The sequence below is a fragment of the Pezoporus occidentalis genome, unplaced genomic scaffold, assembly GCF_034315485.1.
Source record: "Pezoporus occidentalis ecotype Australia unplaced genomic scaffold, CSIRO_AGI_Poc_V1 ctg323, whole genome shotgun sequence".
Taxonomy (NCBI): Eukaryota; Metazoa; Chordata; class Aves; order Psittaciformes; family Psittacidae; genus Pezoporus; species Pezoporus occidentalis.
In genome coordinates this window covers 93321-120431 of record NW_026915192.1, presented here as the reverse complement: position 1 = coordinate 120431, position 27111 = coordinate 93321, and the positions used below count along the sequence as shown (strand labels likewise).

The following is a 27111-nucleotide window of genomic DNA, read 5'->3' as shown; positions in this document are numbered from 1 at the left end:
GTGTGTGGTCACTGTGTGTGTGGTCACTGTGTGTGGTCACTGTGTGTGTGGTCACTGTGTGTGTGGTCACTGTGTGTGGTCACTGTGTGTGTGGTCACTGTGTGTGTGGTCACTGTGTGTGGTCACTGTGTGTGTGGTCACTGTGTGTGTGGTCACTGTGTGTGTGGTCACTGTGTGTGGTCACTGTGTGTGGTCACTGTGTGTGGTCACTGTGTGTGTGGTCACTGTGTGTGTGGTCACTGTGTGTGGTCACTGTGTGTGTGGTCACTGTGTGTGTGGTCACTGTGTGGTCACTGTGTGTGGTCACTGTGTGTGGTCACTGTGTGTGTGGTCACTGTGTGTGGTCACTGTGTGTGGTCACTGTGTGTGGTCACTGTGTGTGGTCACTGTGTGTGGTCACTGTGTGTGTGGTCACTGTGTGTGTGGTCACTGTGTGTGGTCACTGTGTGTGTGGTCACTGTGTGTGTGGTCACTGTGTGTGGTCACTGTGTGGTCACTGTGTGTGGTCACTGTGTGTGTGGTCACTGTGTGTGTGGTCACTGTGTGTGGTCACTGTGTGTGGTCACTGTGTGTGTGGTCACTGTGTGTGGTCACTGTGTGTGGTCACTGTGTGGTCACTGTGTGTGGTCACTGTGTGTGTGGTCACTGTGTGTGTGGTCACTGTGTGTGTGGTCACTGTGTGTGTGGTCACTGTGTGTGGTCACTGTGTGTGTGGTCACTGTGTGTGGTCACTGTGTGTGTGGTCACTGTGTGTGTGGTCACTGTGTGTGGTCACTGTGTGTGTGGTCACTGTGTGTGTGGTCACTGTGTGTGGTCACTGTGTGTGGTCACTGTGTGTGGTCACTGTGTGTGTGGTCACTGTGTGTGGTCACTGTGTGTGTGGTCACTGTGTGGTCACTGTGTGTGTGGTCACTGTGTGTGTGGTCACTGTGTGTGTGGTCACTGTGTGTGGTCACTGTGTGTGGTCACTGTGGTCACTGTGTGTGTGGTCACTGTGTGTGTGGTCACTGTGTGTGGTCACTGTGTGTGTGGTCACTGTGTGTGGTCACTGTGGTCACTGTGTGTGGCCCTGTCTGCCAGCAGAATACTTAGGTAGAGGTCTGAACATTCGCCCTTAGGGACCTGGTTTATGTGGGCAGATGGGGGTTTAGGTGGGAAAGCAAGGACCAAGGGCAACGCTGGTGCCATTGTGGTGAGGCCCTGGCGCAGGCTGCCAAAGCAAGCTGTGAATGCTCCATCCCTGGCAGTGTTCAAGGCCAGGCTGGACAGAGCCTTGGGTGACCTGGTTTAGTGTGAGGTGTCCCTGCCCATGGCAGGGGTTGGAACTGGATGATCTCAAGGTCCTTCCCAACCCAAACTCTTCTATGATTCTACACAAAGTAATGGAGTCTGTCCATTACTTGTAGGTGCTAATAGGGATCAAGTCAACGTGGTGAGAAATTCCCTGGAAAGCCTCACAGAGGCTGCAAATGCAGTGGAATATCCCCTGCAAATATTCACATCAGGAATGCAGCCCAGGCTTCTCGGATCTGCACTTCCCCGAGTGCAGCCCCATCACGTTCTTAGATACGCACTGATGCAGGCAGAGCACCCGACCACTTTATCCCCTGAAGTTCCTTCCCATCCCTGGCAGTGTTCAAGGCCAGGTTGGACACAGGGGCTTGGAGCAAGCTGCTCCAGTGGAAGGGGTCCCTGCCCGTGGCAGGGGTTGGAGCTGGGGGATCTTAAGGTCCCTTCCAACCTAAACCATTCTATGGAGGAAACGGTGACTTGTTTCCCTCTGGGCACTCACCCTCCGACCTGCCCTCACCAGTGCCAGATCCAGCTCATCTCAGTGCAGAGCGGCTGTGCTCAGCCTGATGTGCCGTGTGTGCACTGTCCATGACTTGAGCACAGCCCAGGAGTGGATGAGTGAGACCTGCCTGGACACAGGCAAAAACCTAAGCACCAGGCGGGCAGACTCAGCACTAACCCAGTGCTGCAGACCAGAGCCACTGCAGCACCTCCCCAGTGGGCATCAGCACCTCTGAGTACCGGCCCCTGTGCAGGGATTCAGGCAGAGCTCTAAGCACCACATCACAAACGTGTAAAAAGAGAAGAGTTTTATTGGTTATATACTGTAGAGCTGACAGTGGTCGAGTCAGGAGAGACATGCAGATAAGTGTGTGTTTACATTTGGCATGCAAAGAGCACTGTAACTGGAAGGAGGTGAGCACCATCTGTATCCACTGCATGGGCAGCCTGGGGAGGAAAGAGCTGGCTTCCCTCTGCGGAGCTGAGACAGGGAGTTGTGAGAGGGGGAAACAGTGCTGACAGAGCTATTGGACACAGCTTGTTTAGGGAAACAGGCAACACTGGAACCCTGGAAAATTCGCTTAACTTGGATGAGTCTGTGATTATGAAAGGATTTCTTGCAGTATTTGTCTTCTAGCTAAGCTGCCCCAGCCCAAATATATGTCTGCAAATACAAAAAAATAGATTTATTTTCTTAAAAATACATTCCATGCAGCCTGGAGTGCTGCTTCTCCAAGGCAGGAACCTGCACTGCATGCCGGCAGCCCAGGGAGATGCTCCTTTGGGTCCTTGGGTTACTTGGCCATGAGAGGCATCTGCAAACAATGGCTTCATTCATCACATACAGTGCAGTCCACTGGAGGCTGGCCTTGGAGCAGTGCTTTGACCACTCCAACGATGTGCAAGGGTGGCAGATGAGGTCTACTCTATTAGAGATGCCATCAGTGTGACTATTGCTTTGATCTGTAGCTAGGAGATCGCTCATGCCAAGCGTCTCTTGAAGCACCAAGGGGGGGCCGCCCCTGCCCAGTGCTCCCTGTCCCGGAGGTGCGGTGTGCAGCGGGCCCAGGGCTCTCCTCGTGGCTGGGGGAGCGCATGGCACTGCGAGCACCGCGCTGCAGGGCTGTTACTGGGCGCAAAGGAAGCTGCTGAGCCCTCGGGCTGGTGCCAGCCGTGCCGGGATGGCCTCCAAAAGGGACCGACCGGAGCCTCCGTTCCCTTGGGAGAAGCGAGCGCTGACACTTCCTCTGTACAGCAAATACATTTACACCTTTGGGATTACCCGAGAGCTTGATGCGCGGCCCCGGGGCATCATCAAGCCCACTGAAAAGCCTGTTATATTTATATGCTAAAATTACAAATACTTCTTCAGTGATGGCAATATTTACACATATACTCTATTTTACAGCCGTTCAAAAAAAGTGTGCAATTTGAGTAAAACACATTGTGTTTCCTGAAGTCATTGCTATAAGTTTAATAATACAATCAGCTCCTATTGCACTCAAGATTACAGGGCATGGCCCCTTTCCATTTTAAAGAGGGTTTTTCTTGCTTAGATTTCATCTCGGCTGTGGTAAAGCCAACCTGGTGTAGTTACTGAGTGACGCCTGTGTTCACGATGTACAAGCGGTGAGACTGAGTCTAGAGCAGGAGTTCAAGGTGTGTGCTGTGAAGTACTGACCCGACGCCTGATGCAGCCACAGAAGGAGACATGACCTGTGAGCAGCAGCTGGGGAGAGCACAGCGGGACAGCAGGCGGGGCTCAATTGAGAGCAGTGGGAAGCCCATGGCTAAGGAAAAACCTGGTCCCGGCTGACAGAGGGGGAAAGGAAACAGCTCTTGCTGCTGGTGCACTTTAGCCAGGGGATTGCGTTGCTGGGATGAGCTGTGGGGGTGAAAAGCTGACTGAGGTTTGTGGAGAAGCACAGGGAAGCCTGTGTTCACCCAGCATGTTGTGTCATAGAGGTGCAGAGCGTTCCTGGAGGGAACTGAAGCCAGTTCCCTTGGAAAAAGCTTTGGAAGCACCACACTAAGCTGGATCCATGAACGTGAGGAGGCGAGGGCTGGTGGATGTGTGCAGACACACAGGATGTGATCACTGTCCTGTGGCAGGACGGGGCTCCTCACTGGAAGAAAAGCCATGCAGTCACTGCTCAAAGCAATCCTTGCTCTGCAGTACAGATGTGCTGTCCAGATGTTTGCAGAACTAAGCTGGAAGTCCTGGGCAGCAGTGACACGGGGCAGGGGGAGGTCTTCTGAAGGATGCTGCTGCTCTGTGAGACCGAACTGCAGTGCCAAGCAGGTCTTCAGCAGTGGCTCTTCCACAGTGACTAAGTGGGTATGTGCTGTATGGCTGGAGAGCTGCTCAGCAGCAGGTTTGGGAATGTAAATGATTGCTGGGATGTCTGAAGAGGCAGGTACACGCCAAGATGTGACCTCCCAGGTTAAGCAAGCAGGTGATGCAGGAGGCAGCAGAGCCACTTGCTGCAGTGGCTTGGAAGGGGTTTGCAGCAGCTTCTCCCATGCAACGGGTGGAAGAGGCCCTGAGACAGCACGTTTAGTCTGAAGGGAAATATTTTCTTTACCCTGAAGGAGTCAGAAGGTGGCATTTGAGAATGGCAGAGGGCAGCGAGCCAGTCCTGAGAGCACTGCTGAGATGGAGCACTTCTGGTCAGGCTGCAGCTCTGCTTCTCGGGAAAGCTTGCAGGGCTGCATGAGGAGCTGAGGGAAGCTGATGCTGCTCAAGCCATTGATCTCAGTGATGTCTTTGTGGGGTAGGGATGATCCTGCCCTACAGAAACCTCTGAGCAGAGCAGGGTGCTCAGGGTGGAGACTGCGGTTCCACAGGCTGGGGGAAAGAGAAACCCCAACCCCTTCTGGTTTCAGTTTGCCAGACCCACACTGATCTGTCCCTCCCCATAAACACGGGGCAGGGGAGGCGGTGCAGAAATCCGAATTAACCTCAGTTACTTTCAGTTTGGATTTTGAGTTGAAAATTCTTTCCCATCACAGGTGATGATCTGTTTATCCCCTTCTCTACGAGCACTGCCATGACACGAAATGGTAGGAGATAGCATTATCTCTTTGTCTTGTTAATGTGACACTGGGACATGTCACGAAATATAAACTAAAGGGTTAAAAATATAAATTTGGGAAACCATCTAAAAATTGCAAAATGAAACTTTTTTTTTTTCCTAAAAATATTTTTTCCCTTCCTCCGAACAATCTTTATTAGAAGAAAAATCACGGCATTGAAACACTTTCCTTTTTCTATAAATGCTTTCATAGATATTTTCCAACCAGCTGTTTTTTTTTAATTCATTTGCCTCTCAGAATTGAGGCATAATTCCAAGGGACAGGGGGGACAAGTGGCACGGATGTGCCTGGGTCACTGCTGTGGTAGCTGCTCGTCTGGAAGGCGAGCTGTGGGAATGAGAGCGGGGCGCGTATGGGAGCTGCTGGGGCAGAGCTATTCCTGCAGCACCTCCAAAGCAAACAAGGGACCTTTTCCCTTCTGCAGCGTTGTCCTTGTCCCTCAGCAAAGAGGGGTGGCTGTTCCCAACAGGCAGGACAGGAGAACCTGCAGCGGGGTGGTGGGATGTGAAGGAAGGACCTGCAGAGCTCTGTGTGAGCCAGACGCAATCACCTGGCTCAGGGCAGATGCTGCTCCAACACCTGAGCATCTCCTGGAGCTGTGGGGTCGGTGTCTCCCCCAACAGCAACATCATCTGCCCTCATCATCATCATCATCATCATCATCATCATCATCTGCCTGTGGGCACTGGCAGGGTAACGTACCTCTATTTGAAGCAGTCTCTGACCATACCCGAGTCCCAGACACGGCAGATGAGGTGGTCCTGAAGAAGTACACAGACCAAGGCTGCCTAGATAGCCTTACTGGAGCTCATCTGAGGTTCCAACCCCACTGCCTCCACCCTGTTTTTGAAAGGAACAAGGACATTCTGCTTGTCTGTGTTTCTTTTAGAGCACAACTGCTGAGAAAGTGCAGCAGGGCTCTTGCCTGCAGAGCACGAGAGACATAAAGCTTCAGGTAAAAAAGCACCCCAGTCCAAGTCGGGAGGGAGTTTCACTGCTGCATGAATTGATGCTGGTTTGACTCAGTGGTTGACTTCTTGGTGCAAGATCTCAGCTTGTGATGAGCAGGTCATGCAAAGCTTGTTGCAGAGACCAACAGCAGTAGGGAGGAAGCTGCTTCTCAACATTTTCTGCTCTCCTTCACTCTTAATGTGTAAAGCAACCAGTGGGGAATGGTTTCCTCCTGCCTTATGACAGAGGGTGCTGGGAACACAGGTACTGAGGTGACCACAACCCAAGCCAACAAGGGTGTATTAGGAGAATGCAAACTCTCCCTAGAAACAGAAAGCTTTTGGATGTGGAGCCATGCAGGACAGCTGTCATGGGCTGGTGGACTGCAGCCACAGGGATACCGCTGGGATCTTGTCTAAATGCAAGTGATTAAGAAGTTCTCTCTTGTCCAGGCAGTACCATCGTTCAGAGTGGCTGTGCAGTCAAGACTTCCTATGGAGCAGATGTAAGATTGCAGGTACAGAGATGAGAAGTGGGAGTCCCCTGAGCAAAGTCTCTGCAGCTGCCTCTTCAGCAAAGAAGAAAATGAATTCACTGGTAAAGCTCCTGTACCTTGCAAATCGCATTAGAAAATGGGTTTCAGGCTTGCTGAAGCCTGTGCAGAGGTTACAAACAGGTGGGACACCCATGAGCTTGGTACTGTCCTGCCTCTTGCTCCACTGTGCAGCGTGTTCTTTGGGTGGAAGGCAACACAGCTCATCTCCGAGATGTTGTCCGGCAGGCCCGGGAAGCACCCTGTAAGACACAGCCCCGCAGCATCACAGACTGGCCAGGACCTGCTGCTGCCTCTGGCAGCAATTTTGCTCTGGGGAAGAGCACTGTGCTAGCCCATAGGCAGCAATCCCAAAGCCCATCAGGATCCCAGCGCAGCGGTGGGGCAGGGGAGGGCAGTGGCAGGATCAGTTTGGAAGATGCAGGTTCTGTCAGTGCTTACAGTGCAGTAAGCCCAAAGCAGAATGACCCAGCCCTGCCCTGCCCAGGCAGGACCTATTAGCTTTTTTAACGCTGCAGCATACAGTGCACCCACGTCACACCCAGCACGTGGTTCTTACAAGTAAGATGCACCTGACAACACAGAGGAGATGGAACTGATCTAATGTCAGAGCACATCTTTCATGTGCAAGGTGTTCAGGCTCCTGTTACAGTTTTGGAGGTCTGGGCAAAGACAGAAGCTCAAAATGACAGTGTGTATGTTGTGGGGACCTGACTTTACCCCAGTGTTCATTTCTTGTTGACCCAGTCTGTGCAGACAAAGAAAGCACAGCACAGCCTCAGGTACAGGAGTCTGCATCTGCATAACAGCTCTCAGTGACCACAGAGAGCATCCCTGTGGTGTCCGTTTCCTTGGCTACCAACAAGGACAGTGAAAGTTCACTACCCTCTCCTGCAAACATTACCTATCTCTAAGTGGCAGTCTGCAAAACTCAGCTGGGACCACGTCCCTCTGGGTTGTTTTGTGTAGCTTCACCCAGAGGTATGAGTATATAGGGCTGCCTCACTGCAGTTCTGCTGCTCTCACAGCAAGACTCAGCAGCTCCTGTGCTGAGATGCACTGACAACAGGACTGAGGTCTTAAGACATTTCCTGCTGCGGCTGATCCATACATGGCAAGATGCACTCTGCTCTGGGCAGCTGCACAGGCAAATAAGGAATTCCAGGAGACAAAGAAAGTCTTTGGTACAGACATAAGCACGGCTGTGCACCTAGGAATGAAAGGCCTAGATCCCTGTCTCTTTTGAAGGGGGCTTATTTCAGGCAATAAGTCCCAGTCACTCTAACGTGGCCCATTTTCCACTTCTTCATGTCTCCAGAAAGCCGTGTCTCAGGAGGCAGAGTAGCAGGTATGTAGGAGCAGCCAAGCACCCTAGGGGTACAGCAGCCAGCTGAAGCAGGGACTCTGATTTTGCCTCTCCAAATGGGTTGTTTTTCCCCTCCCTGATGGCCCAGTGTGTGCCAGAGGATGACTAGAAGCAGTGCCTCTTATTCCCTAGAGACTGTTTTTACCATTAAAACTAGCTGAAACAAGTTCAGAACAAAGAAAATAAGGTAGTAGTTTTTAATGTTACAGGGAATGAGTAGAATAATTGATGGAGGCAATGCAGGAGACACCCCACCTCTATGGAGGCAAGGCAGGAGACACCCCACCTCTATGGAGGCAATGCAGGAGACACCCCACCTCTATGGAGGCAATGCAGGAGTCACCCCATCTCTATGGAGGCAAGGCAGGAGACACCCCACCTCTGGGCAGTGCTGATTTCAGACTGGCTTTCTCCTAAAAGCTTTACATTCACTTTGGACAAGTTCTCTAAGTTATGTCCCTGGGGGGTCAGTTCAGATATTGGCTTCCTGCCTTGTCACTCTCTTTTCTGCATGCTCCTTCAACTCACATACCTGCTCCTCCCCTTGGAGACTCAGTGGTGCATGGGGGCTGGATTCAGGGTCCTGCAGCTCCATCTTGGTGGTTGGCCTTTTCCCTGCTGTGTCAGCCTGTGACAGATACTCAGAGGAGCCGTACTGTTTCCTTCTGGAACTGGGCACAAAATCTTTGCTTTCATCCTGTGTGAAGGAAAACAAAGCAGGTCGGAACTCGGGGACTGGAAGGGGAACAGCACCGGGCTCCTGCTCCAGGGTTATCAGGGTGAGGTGCTGGCTCGAGTCCCTCTGGCCAGGAGGGCCTGGAGGCACCAGCCCAGCTCTGGCATCTCCTCACTTCTGTGCTGTTTCTTTTTAAACTCCCCAGTAATTTTAACCCAAGTTCTAGATGCAGTCTTCTGGTGAGCTGAGTGCCCTGTGCACAAACCTGTGCTCAGCCTGCATGGCTCACTGGGCTCAATGCTTGTATCCATGAGGGACTAGCAGAGGAAAACCCCACAGCTTAGTGACTGAAGGAGCTTCCTGTAACTATTAACTCTGAAGGGTGGTCAGCAACCTGAATCTCCCATTTTCTTGTCAAGGAGGACACGATGTGGGAGTGTTCTGCACTCTTTTCCTGCTAGAAGCATCTAAATGGCACTCTTAAACTAAAGTTTTCCAGAATGTCTGTAGAGACATTTATGGGATCATACCCTGGCATTCAGACGCCTACAGTCTGCCTTATGGCTGGCTGGGGAACCAGAGCAAATCATTACTGGTGAACTGGGCACTGCACTCCTGAAGCCTTTGTGCTGTGGCATCGTGTCTGCTGAGCCACGCAGAGCACGGCCCTGAGAAGGGGATGTGGGCAGTGGCAGAACAGATTCAGTCCCTGCCCTGTGGCAAAAGGGATAGCAGGGAAGGGAGAGGCAGCACCCCCCCCGTGCCTGGCACAAAAGCACCTCTGAGATGGACACCAGGCCTTGGTGGGCTCTCAGAAAGAAGCTGCCTAAGCTGGCCCTGCTGTGGATGACATCCAGCGAACGCTGGACCTGACCCCTCCTCTTGTGATCCAAGCCCTACAACAGAAGTGAGATGTGAGCAGCAGCAGCACCTCGGTGAGCAGGCACAACACAGGGACAGGGACCTCCAACCAACCATGGGCCAGAGGTAACCATGACGGGCCAGGCTGCTTGTAAAAGTGAGTTAATGTAAGTTAACTGTAAGTAGCTGTAAGTTAATGAATGCCATTCATCGTGATGGCAGACAGATGCAGCCTCACATTCACAAGCCCTGGTCCTCATAGAGGACTTCAACCACCCCAGTGTCTGCTGGAGGGACACCAGAGCAGTGCACAGGTGATCCAGGAGGTTGCTGGAATTGTTGATGACAACTTTGAGCTCCAAGCATCAGGAAGCAGGGCTATGCTGGACCTTGTCCTCACCAGCATGGACGGGCTGGTGGGGAGTGTGAAGCTAGAGGGCAGCCTTGACTGGAGTGACCATAAAATGGGGGAGTTTGAGAGTCTTAGGGCAGCAAGAAGGGTGTGCAGCAAGGTCACTGCCCTGGACTGCAGGAGAGCAGGCTTCAGCCTTTAGGGATCTGTTTGGTGAGAGCTGGGCTGGTTCAGCCTGGAGAAGAGAAGGCTCCTGAAGGGGAGAGCTGAGAGCAGCTCCAGTGCCTGAAGGGGCTGCAGGAAACCTGGAGAGGGGCTTGGGACAAGGGCCTGTAGGAACAGGCCAAGGGGAATGGCTTTAACCTGCCCGAGGGGAGACTGAGATGAGCTCTTAGGCAGAAGCTCTTCCCTGTGAGGGTGCTGAGGCGCTGGCACAGGGTGCCCAGAGAAGCTGTGGCTGCCCCATCCCTGGCAGTGCTCAAGGCCAGGTTGGACACAGGGGCTTGGAGCAAGCTGCTCCAGTGGAAGGGGTCCCTGCCCGTGGCAGGGGTTGGAGCTGGACGAGCTTTAGGGTCCCTTCCAACCCAAACCAGTCTGGGGTTCTGTGACTGATGGACCTGGACAGCTTAGCAAGGGCTAGGCACCACTATTTCTGATACAGGTGAGAAGAGGTGAAGCCACTGGTTGAGCATATATGAGCTCCACGCCCTTGGGCACCTGACAGTGTCAGTCCGTCTCAGCTGTCAGGCAGCCTCAATTTGTGACTATCAACCCAGATACACTGGTCTCAAAGAGTTTCATAGGTAAAGAGCTGAGGCAGGGTCATCAGGATGGCCACCCTCCATGTGTTGCTGCTGCAGACCAGTACCTCCAGGTACTTCCCCAGGCCCGGGTCATCGTGGAGCATGGTGTGCTTCATGGCACCCCAAAGAACAATCAGCTGGTCACTGACAAGCCCTTGGAAGCTGCTCTGAACAGACTGTGGTTAGCTGCTTAAATAGATGCTCACATGGAGTCAGCAAGGGTGAAATGGTGATGGATGCACTTTATAAAGCAGAGGAGAGAAGGGGCAAGAGGCAGCACATCGCTGGATACTGTCAGGGAGACCTTTCCATGGGACCCAGCCACCCCAAACAGGTGAGCATGGCCTCGTTTAAGACAAGCCTACCTTTAGGGTTTTAGCTGATTTACAGCTTGAGGTCTTGCGTTTCCGCCAGTCTTTTACGCGAGCCTGGCTGCAGGCACTAGAGGGAGCTGGTCCTCAGGCTGCAGCATCCAGCCATCAGCAGCTACTGCCTTTGGGTCTCCCAAAGCATTGCTTCAAAGAGCTGCTGCTTCTATAGCCCAAGCGCTGCTAAGAGCTGCTGTTACCTCCCGGCATCAGACATGGTGTTTCATGGAGGGGAGGAAGATGTATTTTGGCAAAACCAGCGCAGCTTCCAGATAGGATTCTTAAGGCAACCTCAGACTTTGGAGAGCGGGGCTGGGAAGAGGTGACAGTGATGCCTTTACAGGAAAGCTAAATGTGCAAAGTCAGCATAGATCAGTGCCAAGCCTTCTGCCAGAGCAATAGCTGCATCTTTAACTGCAACTCAGATCCCAGCAGAAACAAGCTGCTTGTGATATGAGGCATATCCTAACCCTGAAGATACTCCTTCAATGTCGATGCTTTGGTGTTTTTTTTCAAGGGCACATGCAATAGTTTGAGCTGCCCAAATACATAAAATTTGGTGTATCTGCTCTATCTGTGTATCTGCAGTCTTTCAGGGTAACCTCCTGCTCCTCATTTACAAGTTAAAAATATACTTAATTTATGACCAAGGGTTCACATTTGTGACTATGGTGTCAGGGTGATACAGAGAGATGCCCAGCTCCGTACTCACCAGCCCTGCATGAACTATCCACGCAGTCACCTTCCTGACTGCTTGCAATGCAGACAGGGAAGCCAGCTAACCCTGATACCCAGGACGACCACACAGAGATCAGGCTGCCCTGCCAGGTACCCTTCAGCTGCCGCTGTAGGCACATTTGACGGGACAGTGACCTCCAGACCGCCTGTATCAGGTACTGCAGAGCTACACTGCCCTGGGTGGGCTGCTGGGGGAAGATGGGACAGAAACGTGAGAGCCCACGCTGTCAGGCTCCATGGCTGACCCTATGTGAGCTCTGCTGCAAGTGATGACCTCTTCAGCTGAGAGGCTCAGTGGTGTGGCTGCTGGGAATTCCAGCTCCTGGGATAAAGGGAGGCTCAGGGATGGATCTCCCATTTCCCAAACACATAAGCTGCCGTTAGGCAAAAGGACAACCTCAATCATGTCAGCTCTGCCTGGATTCACGAAGGAATTACAGACTGCCCGTGACCACGAGTGACCCTGGCCAGAGAAATGATGTCTTCTGTGTCCAAATGTAGCTGGAAGGGCAACCTGTGCTTTGTAACACCCCAGGCAATAGACTCTCTACAAAGCCATGGAGCAAATTCTTCTGTGCTTCTCATTGCCAGAGAAGTGGAAGAGAAGTTCTGCAAATGTAAAACTTCCTTCACATCTCCACCAGCTCATCTTTGTCAGGGCCAGAGGCACTGGGTTATGAATCTGTCCCCTCTACCAGCAGCCCTTTCAGATGGCTTCACTGGGCTCCTCCTGAAGACTGCCAGTGGCAGCAGCTGCTTAGAGCAGCTCTAAGTGAAGAGCAGAGGCAGGAGCTGCAGCAGGAGCTGGCATGGGCCTTAATGGCCTGGAGGGGCACTTGGTGCCCCCGAGCTCAGCTGAAATATGCTGGAGCCTGTGCCTCCGGTGGCAAGTACAGCTCCAACTGTGTGTGTGTGTGTGCCAGCCCTGCTTTGAGGGACTCCCCTCACTGGTTCCAGCCAACGGAACAGGAAAAGAGCACAGCCATCCCCATGCCTCTTGCTTCTTTCCAGGTGGCATGTTGATACAGACCGAGGAGGGAGCAGCCCTGTGTAACCAGCCAGCACCCATCTGTTTAGGAGATGCCTGGGAAGCATTTCCAGACCAGAGTCTGGTTTCACATGGAGAAACCATGCAGCTCTTACCAAAAGGAGCTGCATGTCTACAGCTGCCATTAGAGCTACAGCTCTGCCTGAGGCACAACTCTATTAAAATCTGCTCTTTTCCATAATCTTTTCATTACTACTTCAAGTTGAAAGTGCCATGCAAAGCCACTCTGAAAAGCATACCATGTCCTGCATGTAACTATGTTTTCTGGCAAGACCAAATGCTACTCGATAGTTATTCATACGGCATTACAAGATCCAGTCAGATGGATCTAATGTCAAGAAGTCTAAATGAGGTCCTTCACATAGGAGATACTTCACTGAAGACAGCGGAGCTGGAAGATGGAAGCACTTCAGGAAATAAGCTGTGAGAATGTCAAATCAGGCACCCTGCGACCAACAGGCAGCTTGGAAAACCTCATCAGCTGACAGACAAGAGTGTTCAACTCAGGGTACTTACAGGTAGTGTGCTCCGGTGCCAAGCAGCAGCTGCTGGAGGATCACTTGCACAGCTCCTGCGTGTTAGCAGTTCAGATGCACTTAAGTTACTTTTGGTCCTTCGGGATCCCAGTTCAGGGGCACTCCAGGAATCAGCCGTGGCGCTGGTCCTTGCTGAGGTCTGCTCCAGGACGTTTGCTCTTGCATTGTTCCCTTCCATTTCCGAGAGGTCCACTGAGGACATACACCTGCCTGTGGTACTGGAAGCTGCACTTGTCTCCCCTTTGGGCTGAGAGTGCTCCAGGGAATGTAAGCCTTGTCTTGTTCTCCAGGAACTCCTCACAGTGACATGCTTTGTTTCACATGAAACTGCATCTGAAGAGCCATGGCTCTTCCAGCTGATTGTCTCTGAGGGTGGCTCAGTGCTCCTCTCGCTGAGCTCAGAAGTCTTTATCATAATGCTGCTTCTAGACACCACTGTTTCTGCTTTGCTTCTCGGCACTGCCTCTCCAGTTCTGTCTGCCTCAGATGATTTCAGAGCACTTTTACTGATCGATATCTCAACAGGCGTGGGGAGATTGTTTGCTACTGGGGAAGGTTCATTTGGAGCAACTCTGATGTTGCTGGTGGTAACATGTCTTTCCTTTGCTGCTGCATCTGCACTGGCTCTTGGAGCTGTTGGCTCAGAAGGGAAGATTGTGATGCTGCTTGTCATTTTATTTGTTACTGGTTTAAAAACAGACTTTTGCTTTTCGGACTCAGCCTCAGAAACGGTTCCTCCCATCACTGCCTTCATATCCTTTTCAACAATTGCAGGTTTAATGACAGCTTTTGATCTCAGAGCTTCTCTTGGGCTGAACGACCTTCTAGATTTAAGTCCTCCAGTGCTGGCATCGGGTGGTTTTATACACTTGGTGGGGTCTTCATCATTGACAGTGGCTTTGTCATTTTCAAAAAGCGATGCTCTAAAAACTCCCCTGGAATTGGAGAACTGCTTGGAACTTACTTTCCTTCTTGTCTCAAAATCTGACTGCGTTTTTTTGCTCCTTCCCAATTCCTCATCTGAATTAAGCTTTTCTTGGTTACTCTGGGTGGCTCTGGGGTCCATTTTTAAACAAGGATTTACACGATCCGTCACTGCAGTTGAAGACTGCTCCGTGTCTTCTTTCTCGAGCCCTGGGACGATCTGCAGCATGTCCTCCTGACTCCTGGAGCGATGCGAACACTTTGTTAGCGTTGAAGGCTTCGCGCATTCAAGGGATGGGTCTGCAAATTCTTTTTCCTGGGAGATGATGGCTCTTCTAGCCCTCCCCTCCGAAGGCTGTCTGTGCGATGCAGCAGGAGCGTTCGCTGCTTCTACTTTAGAGTCAGATGCTGACACGTGGGAGGAGAGCTGGTACTTGTATGCAGACCCTGTGCCATTGGCAGACGTGTGGTTACCCCTGGCGAGCTGTGCGTCCCCCGAGCAGTCACTGACTTCTGCCTGACTTGTTTTCAGCTTCTCGGCCAAAGAAGCCACCGATTCTCCTTTGTTTGACTTCTCATCCCGTGCGTCGGCTCCGTTGCCACGGAGCACCTGAGGTGGCCTCTCAGCTTTGGATCGCAGGCCTGGGTCACCGACAGCTCTGGAAGGTGCTTTCCAAGACTTCTGCTCCTGTGCAGCAGGAGGGTATCGGCTCAGGACAGAGGGCTGCTCTTTCGCTCTCTTCCCCTCGTTCTGAGGGACGCAGCCTTCCTTCTGACCAGAAGAAAAAGTGGAAACTGAAGATTTCTCTTCCAGTCTTTTTGTGTCTGTGGCGGCAGTGTCTGAAAGGGCAGAGGCACCAGAGGCTTTGCCTGCTTTTCTGCTTGTTAAGCTTGGACTGGGCACCTGCTTCCCACCGTGGGCATAGCTGTCATTGCTGACAGAGAAATCTCTGTTCCTTGCTCTTTCCCGGCGCTGCTGCGGCGAGAGCTCCCTTGGCTTGTGCTTGGCAGCTGTCAAATCAGCTATGACACCCCTGTATTTAGGTCTGTCGTGTTTTCCCCTGCTAGCAAAGCTTGTATCTTCATTTTCTACCTCTCCATTCTCCAGATCTTTCTGTTTCTTTATTTGCAGTTTTATTTCCTCCAGCTGACCCGCTAAGAGCTTGTTTTTATTCTGCTCACTCAAGTAACTGTCTTGGAGGTCATTATTTTTGGCTCTCATTTTTTTAAGCTCTTCTTCTAAAGATTCAAAACGTTTTATCTGAGTTTTAAGTTTCTCAATTTCTTGGGTGAGATCTTTCACTTTGTTGTCCTCCTGATTTTTATTCTTTTGGTTTTCCGACTTATTCCTGGTTTCATTTTCGACGTGTTTCAGGTAATCCACGCTTCCCTTCCTCCTGGTCTCCTTAGAGGGCAACGCCGAAGTCAAGTCATCTTCAATCCTCAAGTCATTTCTGTCTAGCAGGTTGTTTGATGACCTTTCTAGCAAGTTGGACGCATTCCTGGTTTGATCCGCCCTATTTAGCTTATTGTTCTGTTCTAGTTTCTGCGTTAGCTCCTGGATGATTTTTTCGTTCTGCTTTTCCCTTTCATTGAAGTGTTTTCTTTCCGTGATAAAGCTCAGCGCTAAGGATTTCAGTTTTTCTAACTCGCCCGTCAAGCTCTGCTCGCTTTTATCCAGCCTGTCCTCAGATGCCTCCAGCTCTTTCACTTTCACTCGGAGCACTTCCAGTTCCGTCGATATCTTTTTGGTCAAGTTCTTCTCTTCGTTGAGGCTCAGACACAGCTGCGTGCAGTCGTTCTTGCTCCTGCTGAAGGCCTCCTCCAGCTTCTCCAGCTCTGCCATTCTCCTCTGCAGGTGCTCGATTTCTGACTTCAGCTCTCGGGTGAGGCTCTCTTCCTCCTCAAGCTTTTCTTTCATTAACCGGCAAAGCTCCTCAGCCTTCCTGATCTCTTCATCCTTGCCTTCAATCTTCAGCACTCGTTTCCGCAGGGCCTCAACATCGGCCAGCATGCTGGAGTTGCTGCCTTCCGCCTGGATAACTTTGTCCTGGAGGTCCAGCAGCTCATCCTCTGCTTTCTGCAGGTTTTTGGTTGCTTCCTCCAGCTCATCGAGGCGGCGGCTGAGACTCTGCAGTCTGAACCGCAGGTGCCGATTTGAGGTTTCCTTGTGACCTGTGAACTCTGCCATGTTTCTTTTTTACTCCTTTCAGGTGAAGGCTTTGCTTTGTCTGGCTGAACGGCGTGGTCTTGAGCACCTTGCGTATTCCTGCCGTGTTCCCCTTTCTTTGGACAGAGGCAGTCTCACCCTGAAAGCAAGCACGGTTAACATCACAGTAAGAGCTCGGAATGGCAATGTTCTCACTGGATAAGTTAACTATAACGGCTTCCATAAATAACTTTTTAATTAAATATGTTTCTGAGTGCTGAATTAGGGGAAAAGAAACTGCAGAGAAGCGCCCCAGTCCGTTTGCTTTGCTTATACAGGATTTCCAAAAATAGCCTGTTCCCAGCCGCTGAGGGAAGGAAGTGCCCTCCACTGCCGGCCTGCACACGCTGCCTGCGCACAGCAAAGAGCAGACCCTCACCCCAGGGCTCAACAGGCAGCACACGCTGCCCACACGCAGGTCTTGAGCTGTGGAAGTTGAGGCAGCCCAGAAACCAACCGTGTCCTGGGCTGCATCAAAGGGAGCGTGAGCAGCAGGTCATGGAGGTGATCCTGCCCCTCTGCTCTGCTCTCCTGAGACCCCACTTGGAGCACTGTGTGCAGTTCTGGTGTCCTCAGCATAAAAAGGACATGGAATTGTTGGAACAAGTCCAGAGGAGGCCACGAGGATGATCAGGGCCTGGAGCACCTCCTGTATGGAGACAGGCTGAGAGAGTTGGGGCTGTTCAGCCTGGAGAAGAGAAGCTGCGTGGAGACCTCAGAGCAGCTTCCAGTATCTGAAGGGGGCTATAGGGATGCTGGACAGGGATTCTTCACTAGGGACTGTAGTGGTGGGACAAGGGGTAACGGATTAAAACTTAAACAGGGGAAGTTTAGATTGGATCTAAGGAAGAAGTTCTTTCCTGTGAGGGTGGTGAGGCATTAGAATGGGTTGCCTAGGGAAGTTGTGAATGCTCCATTCCTGGCAGTGTTCAAGGCCAGGTTGGACAGAGCCTTGGGTGAGATTGTTTAGTGTGAGGTGTTCCTGCCCATGGCAGGGGGTTGGAACTGGATGATCTTAAGGTCCTTTCCAACCCAAACCATTCTATGCACGTGCAAGACTCAGGTCCCTGCTCACAGACAAGGCTGTGCAGCAGACACCTCTCTATTCAGCACTGTCTCCTGAAGACGCCTTAGAGATGAAGACTCAGGAACCATAAACAAGACCTGGAACACAGAAAATGCAACCCCCCTCCATTTGGTGGCCACTGAGATGGGGGTGAGCCCCCTCACCCCTAGCTCACAGATGGTGGGGATGAGCCATGCCAGTGGGCACTGTTCATTGCTGCCAGCATTCCTCCTGCAGCACAGGCTGCTCAGCAAAGCTCTTCACCTGCTTTGTCCTCACGGGTACCAGGGCCAGTGGAGTTCCAAGGTTCTCCCTCCTGTTTCAAAAGCTGTCGCTGCCTTTGGCTGCCACCCACCTGCCCACCCAGGAGATGAGCAGCTGCGAGCGGTTCCACCGCTGCTCCTTGCTGCCACTGAGCGAGCGGCGATCAAACACCCAGGCACGCTCTGACGCGCCCCATGGAGTAAAAAACCCTCTGTGCTTGGCAGGGAGCAGCCGGGAGGGAGACCTGAGTGCACCAGAATCACAGAATGGATTGGGTTGGAAGGGACCTCCAGAGGCCACCCAGCCCAACCCTCCTGCAGTGAGCAGGGACATCTTCAACCAGATCAGGCTGCTCAGAGCCACATCCAGCCTGGCCTTGGGTGTCTCCAGGGATGGCAGAATGGCTGCTGGGAGTCCCTCTCTGGCACTCAGAATTAGCACCATCCAGGGCCTGAGGCACGTCCCAGTGTACGCCAGGACCAGGCAAACTTGAGGGAGGAGGAAACTGCAGCCTCCAGCATTTTCCTGGAGCTCCCTGCAGAGGAAACACTCGGAAGCTTCCCACTTCATAGGGCAAAGAAGCACAGAGCAGGACGTGGGGAGGAGACGGTGCCGGCTGCCAGCGGGTACCACTGCGCACACCAGGCTCCCCACAACCCCTCTTGAAGGATCTTCCCCCTTGTCAGGGTGGCAACCTGTCTGCTTGTCCCCACACCAAGAGGAGCCCCAGTGGTGCTGTGCCTGGCCTTGTGCCTGTCCCCTCCATCCCCACCATCCCCACACCCCGCTCCGGTGCCACCCTCCCTTGTGTTGCCCATGCCACAACATCACCAGGGCATCACCAGGAAGGCCAAAGAGAGCAGCTCCAATGTGCCCAGGAAACACAGTCCTGTGCCAGCAGGCCTGGGAACAGGGAGTTAACGGTTAACCCGGTGCCACTTCGCTGGCTGGGAAGCGAGAATGGGCTCGCTTCCAAGTGGGAAGGGGGTAGCTCTTTGCCACAGAGAGATCACGTTGCTCAGAAAGCTCCAGAGCCTGCTTCCCTGGGAAGAGGGGGGAATGGAGAGCTACCTCCACAGTCGGGTGGGCAGAGGGGCTGCTCTTCCCTTTCCTTCCTCTTCTTCAGAATGGCTGAAGGATGGCTGATACACTGGAGGGCATGGCTGCAGTTCAGGGGGACCCTGAAAGGCTGGAGGAAGGGGTAGACAGCAGCCCAGCAAAAATGACTCCGAGTCTGGCTCCTGTGTCACCAGGATGGTGGCTACAAAGCAGCTCCACAGAAGATGATGTGGGGAGCCCTGGAGGATGAAAGCTGAACGGAGGTCAGCAGTGCGCCCTCCCGTGCAGCCAGCACCTTGAGCCAGGTGATCCTTCCTCTCTGATGGGCTCTTGTGAGGCTGCAGTGTCCAGTTTGGGCCTGCCCGCTACGAGAAAGACACAGACGCACTGTGCTGAGTCCAGCAGACGCCACTGCAATGACCGTGGGGACGTACAAGGAGACACTAAAGAACTGGGTTTACTCGGCCTGTAGAAGAGAAGGCAAAGACCTTTTGCTGCCTGCACTGCCGAACGGGAGGGGTAGAGAAGACAGAGGCACACAGTGAAAGAAGCAAAAGCTGCAAGAAGAAAACTTCCAAGTAGATATGAGGACTCTTCCTCATCCCCGTGAGGGTGGTCAGACACTGGCACAGGGTCCCAGAGAGGCTGTGGGAGCTCTGTCCATGGAGGTACCCAAAGCTCTACCAGAGGCAGCCCTGGAACTCCTCAGTACTTCCCCAGCTGATAAAATTTACTAGAAGAGATGAAAGAGGCTTGACCTAATCTAAGGAGAAAAAGGAGACACACAGCAGCAGCTTCTACAAACAAGTATGTTGAGAGGAAGTATCCACGAGAAGTCTTCTAGCAGAAGGCTCTTTAAAATTCCTGGCATAGCCAGAATTAACCCCAGTGCCTGCAACAGAACCTAAACACATCAGTATTAAAAATGAAGTGCATCTATTCAAGATTGAGGTGAACAGACCAATACAAACCATGACCTTGGATGCAGTGTCTGCTTTAAGTGTGTCATGCTTTTGAGTGAGAGCTTTGACCAGAGGCTTCTAGGGGTAACCTAAGTCACTCTGGGTGCTCATGACTGCTCTTCTCCAGCCTGTCACTGATATCAAAGAAGCAAGAGGAATGGTGCAGGAGGTGAACACTGGGACTGTTATTAATGTTAATTGATATTAATTACTATTACCGATACTAACTATTAATAGATAAAGTCCCTCTTAAACGGGACTTGCTAAATCTGGTAAGGCAGTAACTTGCTCAGCTTGTAAAGGCACTGAACAATCTGACGGGGGATGTATGGACTTCAGATTTCTCTCTTTCTGCAAAGTGAGCAGTTCTCATCCCAGCTCTAGTTTACATTTTTAGAAAAAGAAAAGAACAAAAACAGGAAGAAAAGAGGATGATAACTTTCAGAAATAGCAAAAAAAACCCAAACCTGCGGCAGTGGCAAATGCAATAAGGACAGCTCGGTTAACCAGAGCCATCTGAGTCACTGATAAAGTGTGATCAAAGGCTCTGAAGGCCTGGAAACACTGAAAAAGCTTAAATGGACACAGCAGCAACCTTATCTACAGCAGCAGCTGACGTCCTGCTGCAGCTCAGGGGCAGACCCTCTTGGCTGTATCAGCAGGAAATACTGAGCAGAAGTCTCACAGCAGAAATGACGTTATTCTGTGCGCTGGACTGCGTATTCACACACCCAAGTCTGACACATCTCACTGTGCTTAACTAGTGACACAGAGCAAGAGAGACACCTACACAATGCTTAAGCATCCTCACCTGACCTTCCCAGGGAGACAGGACCTTCCTCAGGGGAGGAATCACTCCTGGAGGGCTCATACTCTGCTCACTGAGGATGAAGGGAAACTAGACATGGGCTGGGGCATGGATAGCTGGATGGCAGTTGTGTCCCCTGAGAATGATGCCCTGCTCTCTCCTGGGGCCATCAAAAACTCAGAGTTCAGTAAAAGCTGAGGAAAGGTTTGGGAAAGCTCAGAAAAGTGGTCATGAGTCCTTTTTTTACCCTTTAAAATGCTAAGATACCACTGATTTCACCTGAGCAACAAGGGCAACCCTGCATTAAGCCAAGAGCCACAGTAACACCCATTTGGATTTGAGTTCTTGAAACAAATGCTTCTGATGAGACATGTAGGAAGCCTGGGAAATCTCAAACTAGCTATTTTACAAAGCAAATATCAAGGCAAAATGTGTGGCCAGGAAATACCTACAGGGAGAGAAGATGTTGTCTGATCTAAAATGTTCTTTATTGTAGCACATGAAGCCAAACCCAATTTCACAAGAGAAACATAGCACACAACCAGTTCAGAGTGGCAACTTACAGCCACTGCAGTGAATTTACCAGGATTCACTATTTTAATGGCACCTTCTGATTCTTCTTTTCCCCATGGATTTTTCAGGGGGTTTTCTGATCTTCCTCACAAGTGCATGTATGTATTTATTATCACCAATTCCATTCTCCTCCTGTTTAGCACACATTGTCTTTTAAGGCTCTTCTGCCTCTGTGTGGTTTTGGCCACAGCATCCCGTTAAACAGCTGCGAGAATTCAGTATTTGGGACATTTCCTAGAATACTTCCATAACTCTCAGTGACCCTTCGTGGTCTTAAGTTTTCTGCACACTCAGTTTTGCTCATCATTATCTACGATTTTTGGAGAACGCTTTTTCAGCAGCATCATTAGATAAAACCTTCCCCTGGCACTGTATCACCTTTCTGCACTAAACCAGAGACGGTTCACAGCTGTGCATGGAGCAAAAACCCTCTAGCTAGAGGCATTTGTGCTAGCTGAGACACTTTATGAATTGGCAGCAAACCATCTGCTATTTCAGGAACAGCAATTCAGTGACTACTACTTGAGACCTACACAGATAAACTCTGCCAGAAGTCCTTAGGACCACGACGCTATTCCTCTCCAGATGCACAGAAGCATCTTACCCCCCATGTTGTGTTCCCTGCTCTGATCTGGTTGCTGGGAAGAGACCCACCAGCGTCTACTGCTCTGGGTTTCAGGATGTCCCCAACATCCCCATGTGGGAACAACTTTTGGCACCCACTCCTACTGTGTTCTCTGCTACACCAAGATAAAAATGCTGGCAGATGCCATGTGTGTCTGTCAAGAACTAGAAGATTCTGCTATCTCAGAGCACATTTTGCACTTAATCTTGGTTTTTTTTTTTATCTTTTTACTTGTGCTTTTATACTGATAACGCAACAGCCCTCACTATGGTTGGGGAAGCCTGGGCCCCCAGTGATGGCATCACTGGTCTGCCACAGTACCCATCATCAAAAGGGCAATGTCACATCATGTATGTTAAGTTTCAGCCTTAACCCAGTCCTAAAGATGAATGAGAATTATTAATGCCTTGGCCTACAGCCAAGGTTTATTAATTTCTTCTTTTGCTCTTGAAGCTGTAGGGATTTTTCCAGTAGACCCTAAAGACCGTTAAAGAGCAGCACTTATCCCAGGCAGCAGAAAATCAATAGATTCAAACACAGCTTCACACAGAGATAAGAACAGCCATTTGCCCCACCGTGGTTGGAGCCCTAGGGATCCTCCACACTGTCAGATCCACACAGGCTGAGTTTTGCATCCCTCAGCTGCCGGGTGACCTGGTTTCAGGGGAGGAGCAGAGTGGGGCTACTGTCCATGTCCTTGTGGATGGGGCGTACACCTGGTACTACTCCCTCGACCTCCCCACATGCTGGGGTGAGCTTAGAGCCTCCCTGTTCTGTTTGCAGCCAAATTAGTACTCAGAATCCCCGTGGGAACTGGATTTTTGCACGGAGCACAGTGCTGGGAGGGTTTACACACACGTGGGGAAAGGGAGCCTTGGGCAACGCAGGTCTCCAGACTGTGTTCAGATTGCATTAGGAGGCTGACAGTCACTTCATCACTCTGGAGATGTACACCAGCACAACCCAGGGTAGCAAGGAGGTTCCTCTTCCCAGTTGCAGAGGGCCAAGCAGGTCAGGGGAGAGTTGATTACACTATGCTCTGGTTCACATACATACTCTTCCACCTGAAGTATTAAGTGTGTTGGTTGGATTCTGCCTCGTGTGCATACACATCTGCAGTTTTAATTAAAGGGCTCTGGCGCTGCATACGTATGCAATGGAGTGTAAACATATGCTCAAACACAGTGATGTTGCTGACGATTCATGCCTGTATCACAGCTGAACATGGTGAGAGCATCAGTTGGATTCTTCTTCCCTCCCCCAGGGCGGAATGGGCTGGGAGGAGTCCAGCATGTCATTCTTCATTTGTAAAGCAAAATTTCTCTGCCATTTGTGCAGAAAAAGGACATGGATGTCAAAAATTGCAGCAGATGAGGAAACTGGGGCCAGAGCCTTCAGCCAGATAAAGAGAAAAGAGACAAAAATCTTTCTTACTTGGATTTTGTCTTTTATAAGCTGCTTCCAGCTCCTGGTTCTTGACCCCACACAGTGATACACAGTCATGGGAACAGGAGGAAAATAATCCAGAAGGAAAAGGAAATAAACCAAGACATTCAGACTAAATAAGAGCCGGAGTCCACTATGTGTCATCAACCCCACATGAAACCTGCAGATGCCTAACAACCTCCTGGGGCAGCCAAAGCGGGGCAGCCGATGTGTTGTTTTACATGGGGTGGGGTAAAGGGCTGAAGACAAAATGCCAAGTGACTTGTTGGAGTGTCTGTATGTTGAGGGACGAAATGTCTGCATGCAGAGGGAGAGGAAATTCTCAAAGTCAGAACAAGCTAAACAATCTGGAAGTGGTTTGAATATTGACTAACACAATGCTAGACTAGAGACGTGAAATAATGAGACAGCAGCCAAAAATAACCACAGCGACCACAACGATGCAAGAGACTAAAACAAAGGCACCAAACAGCATCTAGGGCAAGTGTGGGAGACTGCAGCAGGCTCTGCAGATGCTGGAAAGGATCTGGCACATCACCAAGTCACACTGACCCTACGCCAACTCTGACTGCACACAAACTCTCCAGTGCTGCTCTGCTCCCAGCATTATAAAAGGAACTTCTCCATACGGAGCTGGCAGTGCCAGTGTAAAAGCAGCAGAACATAAAAAGTCCCCCCCAGTTGCTCACAGCAGATGCCCTGAGCACTAGGGTTTGGGCAGAGGCAGTTGCTGCTGCTTTACTGTGCACAGCAGAGATTATGCTTTCCTCCACAAAGCTGCTACCACCCACCTCTGGCTCCCCTTTGACATCACTGCTTGGCTTGCACTGGAAAGAGTCACAAGTCCAGGCTCACTGAGACCAGGTCTGAGCATTTGGAGACTAGGTGCAGCACCTTCCAATAACACACAGTGGTGTCCACCTGCACAAGGGCCAAACAGAACCCTGGGGCTGGAGGCACCCTCGCCCCGAGAACCCCATGGCAAGGAGCCAGTGCTCTGGAGCTCTTGATCAAAAATGGACTGATACTTTCAAAGCCTCTCAGCATGCTACTCCTATCTGTCAGGTATCAAAAAATGCTTGGTACATGCAACAGACAAGTTTCCTCTTTTGACAAGCTCTACATTTGCATTTATATTTGAATTCAACACCACATTTTCATGTACTGTAGGCAAGCAGAGGAGTTGGTGGGACAGCTTGTCTCCTCACCACATCATAGAGCTCAAGAATTACCTTCCTGCCTTCTTCATGCTGTTTCAAGACAAATGCCCCATCCTGCACTGGAACCAAAGCTGAGGAAGATGTTTTCCTTCTTTGCCTCAGTGTCCTGTACTGCTACTTGTACTGTCCTCAGAAGCAGCTTTTCCTGTCTCATTTGATTTCACAAACACTATGCAGGCATCTCTCCAGCGAGTCACAAACTTGGCAGCATCCTGCAGTTAGCATGGGAAAAGCAGCCCCGGCTCAGTGGTGCCTTTGTAATACTTGTTGGACATGGAGGTATTCCATGTCCTTCACCCCTCCACCCTACCTCTGCCAGGCTCAGCTTTGAAGGGCTTCAGGGACCATGGCTGTCACCATCACTTCTCCCCCCGTAACATGCGCTATCATCAAGGTGCTGCCTGGAGCTGAACCGCTCATGAGCTGGCTGAATGCCACAGGATCCAAACTTCAGGAATGCCTCAGTCCAGCTGAAGTTTCCCAACTGTCCTGCCACGAGGCCAGCATTTTGTGTGTCACTGCTGTCGACTTTGTTCCCAGTTCTCATTGGGTTTTATCTGTAATGCCCCAGCGGTGCGCCTGTCGAGGAAAGGGGCCTTGGCCTCCTCGGGGATGCTGCAGTATTGATGAAGACATTGGTTCAATGTTAAGAGCAGTACAAAAACTAGAGTTTTAGAGGGGGAACGTGAACCCAGAGGGAAAAATACTGCTTAGTGCTGAGGGCTCCTGGCTGTCTACCTCGGAAAGGCTACATGTATGGAGATTACTGAATGCAAAGAGCACAAAGTCCTCTGACTCAGGTGGTCCCTGGAAGTGGGCAGGGGGGAATCATACTGTGTATTAGCTATTCTCATACTCCTCCCCAACAAATGCCTTTGGTCCCTGCTGCAGCTAGGATGCTGTGGAGACAGGCACCCCGGTCTGACTTACAGTGCCCTCTCCTCTACTCCTTTTCTTCTCTCCCACATCACTTCAGCCTACCTCTCTCTGCTTCTCAACCTTTCATTTTACTCAGATATTTAGCACCCAGAAAAAGCTCTTTTCACACCTTTCTTCCACACTGCCATGGCAAGCTTGCCTCCTACACTTGCTCTTCTAACCTCTTCATCTGGCCATCACAAACCTTACCCTTCAAGAGCAGCTCTGTTCTCTCCACCCTCTTCTGTCATGCTTGTGCTGAAGACTGGGACAGTAACATCCCTCAGTTCCTGCTGGTGTTTTCACTCCTTTCCATCCTGCTGCCTTTGCTCATCTCTGGTTGGGCTCACTCTCTTCAGCACTCTGTTTCTGCTTGTGTTACGCTGAGGAACTCCAAGCTGCAGAATGTCACGGAACCTAAAAGTCCTTGCGGGTTCATAAAGCAGCAACTAGACAAACTCACGGACAAAAAAAATCCCTCAAGGTCATACACACAGGGACAGGGACCCACTCCTAGCTCAGTAAAGCTCTGAGCCAAAACTTGGAGGCTGGGAGAATCCTCTGGCTTGCATCACTGCACTCTTCCCTCGTCCCAGTCTTCCTTCATGGAAGCCCACTTCTAGATGGGATACAGGGCAGGTAAACTTTACTGTCATCCAATAGAGCTCTTCTCATCTGCTTGAGCTCTTGTATTGTCCTCTCCCAAACACCTACCCAGGTCACACTGGACTAACAGTGCACACGTGACAAGTGCCACCCTACAAGTGGGCTAAGTACCCAGAAGCATAAACCCACAAAATTTACTGTCCAGGAACATCTACAAAGGTGGTAGAGGCATCCCTGGTACCTCACACCTAGTAAGATCAGCTTCAAATACTCTTGAATTAGTTTGCTCAGCAGGTGTAGGCAGCTGTAACCTGCACATTCTTCCTACCATTACACCCGAGAGCCACACTGGCTTGGATACATCCCCGTTGGCATAAAAATTATCAGGTATTGTACATTTCTGCACCCCTTTGACACAGGGTGCACGCCATGCTCCTAACATCCGAGCCAGCTCCTTCACAGGAGTATGCCTTTGACTGCTGTCAACTTTCCTGGCCAAAAGCCTGGCTCAGCCATTCAGATGTTTCACATGGATCCCTACAAACCAGAAAAGAAATGAGCTCATGGACCCAGTGGCACAGAAAACTGGTCATTTTTGTAACTTCCTTCCGGGAGAACCCAATCAATGAAGTTTGGAAGTGCTAAAACGAAAGCTTTTCAGCTCCCTCACCCCATCACAAGAGCAGCTTGGGGAGCTGCTATAGCTACTGACTGCCCTCAACTACTACAGCTACTGAACCATCTGTTTTCTGCCTTGGACAGAACTGAAAGAACAGGCAGGCAAGCAGCCTGGGTGTGGGTGCCCACCCAGCCTTAGCAGGGACGTCAGCAACCTCCCAGCAGGTCTCAAAAGCAGGGACAGAGCAGAGTTGAAGGAAGAAGGCAGGATACAGACCCCACAAAGGCTACACTTGATGCCTGCACTGCTGTTTGGATGCCAATCCAGCAATGCACAGCTAGTCCCATGGCCTGTGGTCAACTTGGGTTTAGACTTCCCACTGAAATAAAGCAGCCTGGAGAAGAGAAGCCGCATGGAGACCTCATAGCAGCCTTCCAGTACCTGAAGGGGGGCTATAGGGATGCTGGGGAAGGACTCTTCATTAGGGACTGAAGTGACAGGACAAGGGGTAACGGGTTAAAACTGAAACAGGGGAAGTTTAGACTGGATCTAAGGAAGAAGTTCTTTACTGTGAGGGTGCTGAGGCACTGGAATGGGTTGCCCAGGGAGGTTGGGAATGCTCCATCCCTGGCAGTGTTCAAGGCCAGGTTGGACAGAGCCTTGGGTGACC

General features: G+C 51.1%; 1 protein-coding gene and 1 long non-coding RNA gene across 3 annotated transcripts in view; one reads left to right on the top strand and one right to left on the bottom strand.

The window, feature by feature from the left end:
• The first annotated feature begins 6351 nt into the window (after window positions 1-6351).
• Window positions 6352-16478, top strand: LOC134168753 (uncharacterized). Its single transcript, XR_009966659.1, has 2 exons — window positions 6352-6438; window positions 16280-16478. It is a non-coding gene; the product is annotated as an uncharacterized LOC134168753 (long non-coding RNA).
• The window catches only part of LUZP1 (leucine zipper protein 1), a 34985-nt gene continuing 14293 nt past the window's right edge, over window positions 6420-27111 (bottom strand). Inside the window, exons 2-4 of one of the 2 annotated variants that reach the window (XM_062628768.1) lie at window positions 13123-16375; window positions 8293-8457; window positions 6420-6636 (exon numbers count right to left, since the gene is read on the bottom strand). In XM_062628768.1, coding sequence (XP_062484752.1) covers window positions 6598-6636; window positions 8293-8457; window positions 13123-16257 — 3339 coding nt within the window. In that variant the 5' untranslated portion in view covers window positions 16258-16375 and the 3' untranslated portion in view covers window positions 6420-6597. Of the gene's footprint in view, window positions 6637-8175; window positions 8458-13122; window positions 16376-27111 lie in introns of those variants that run through there. The other variant, XM_062628767.1, reaches the window with a different exon arrangement.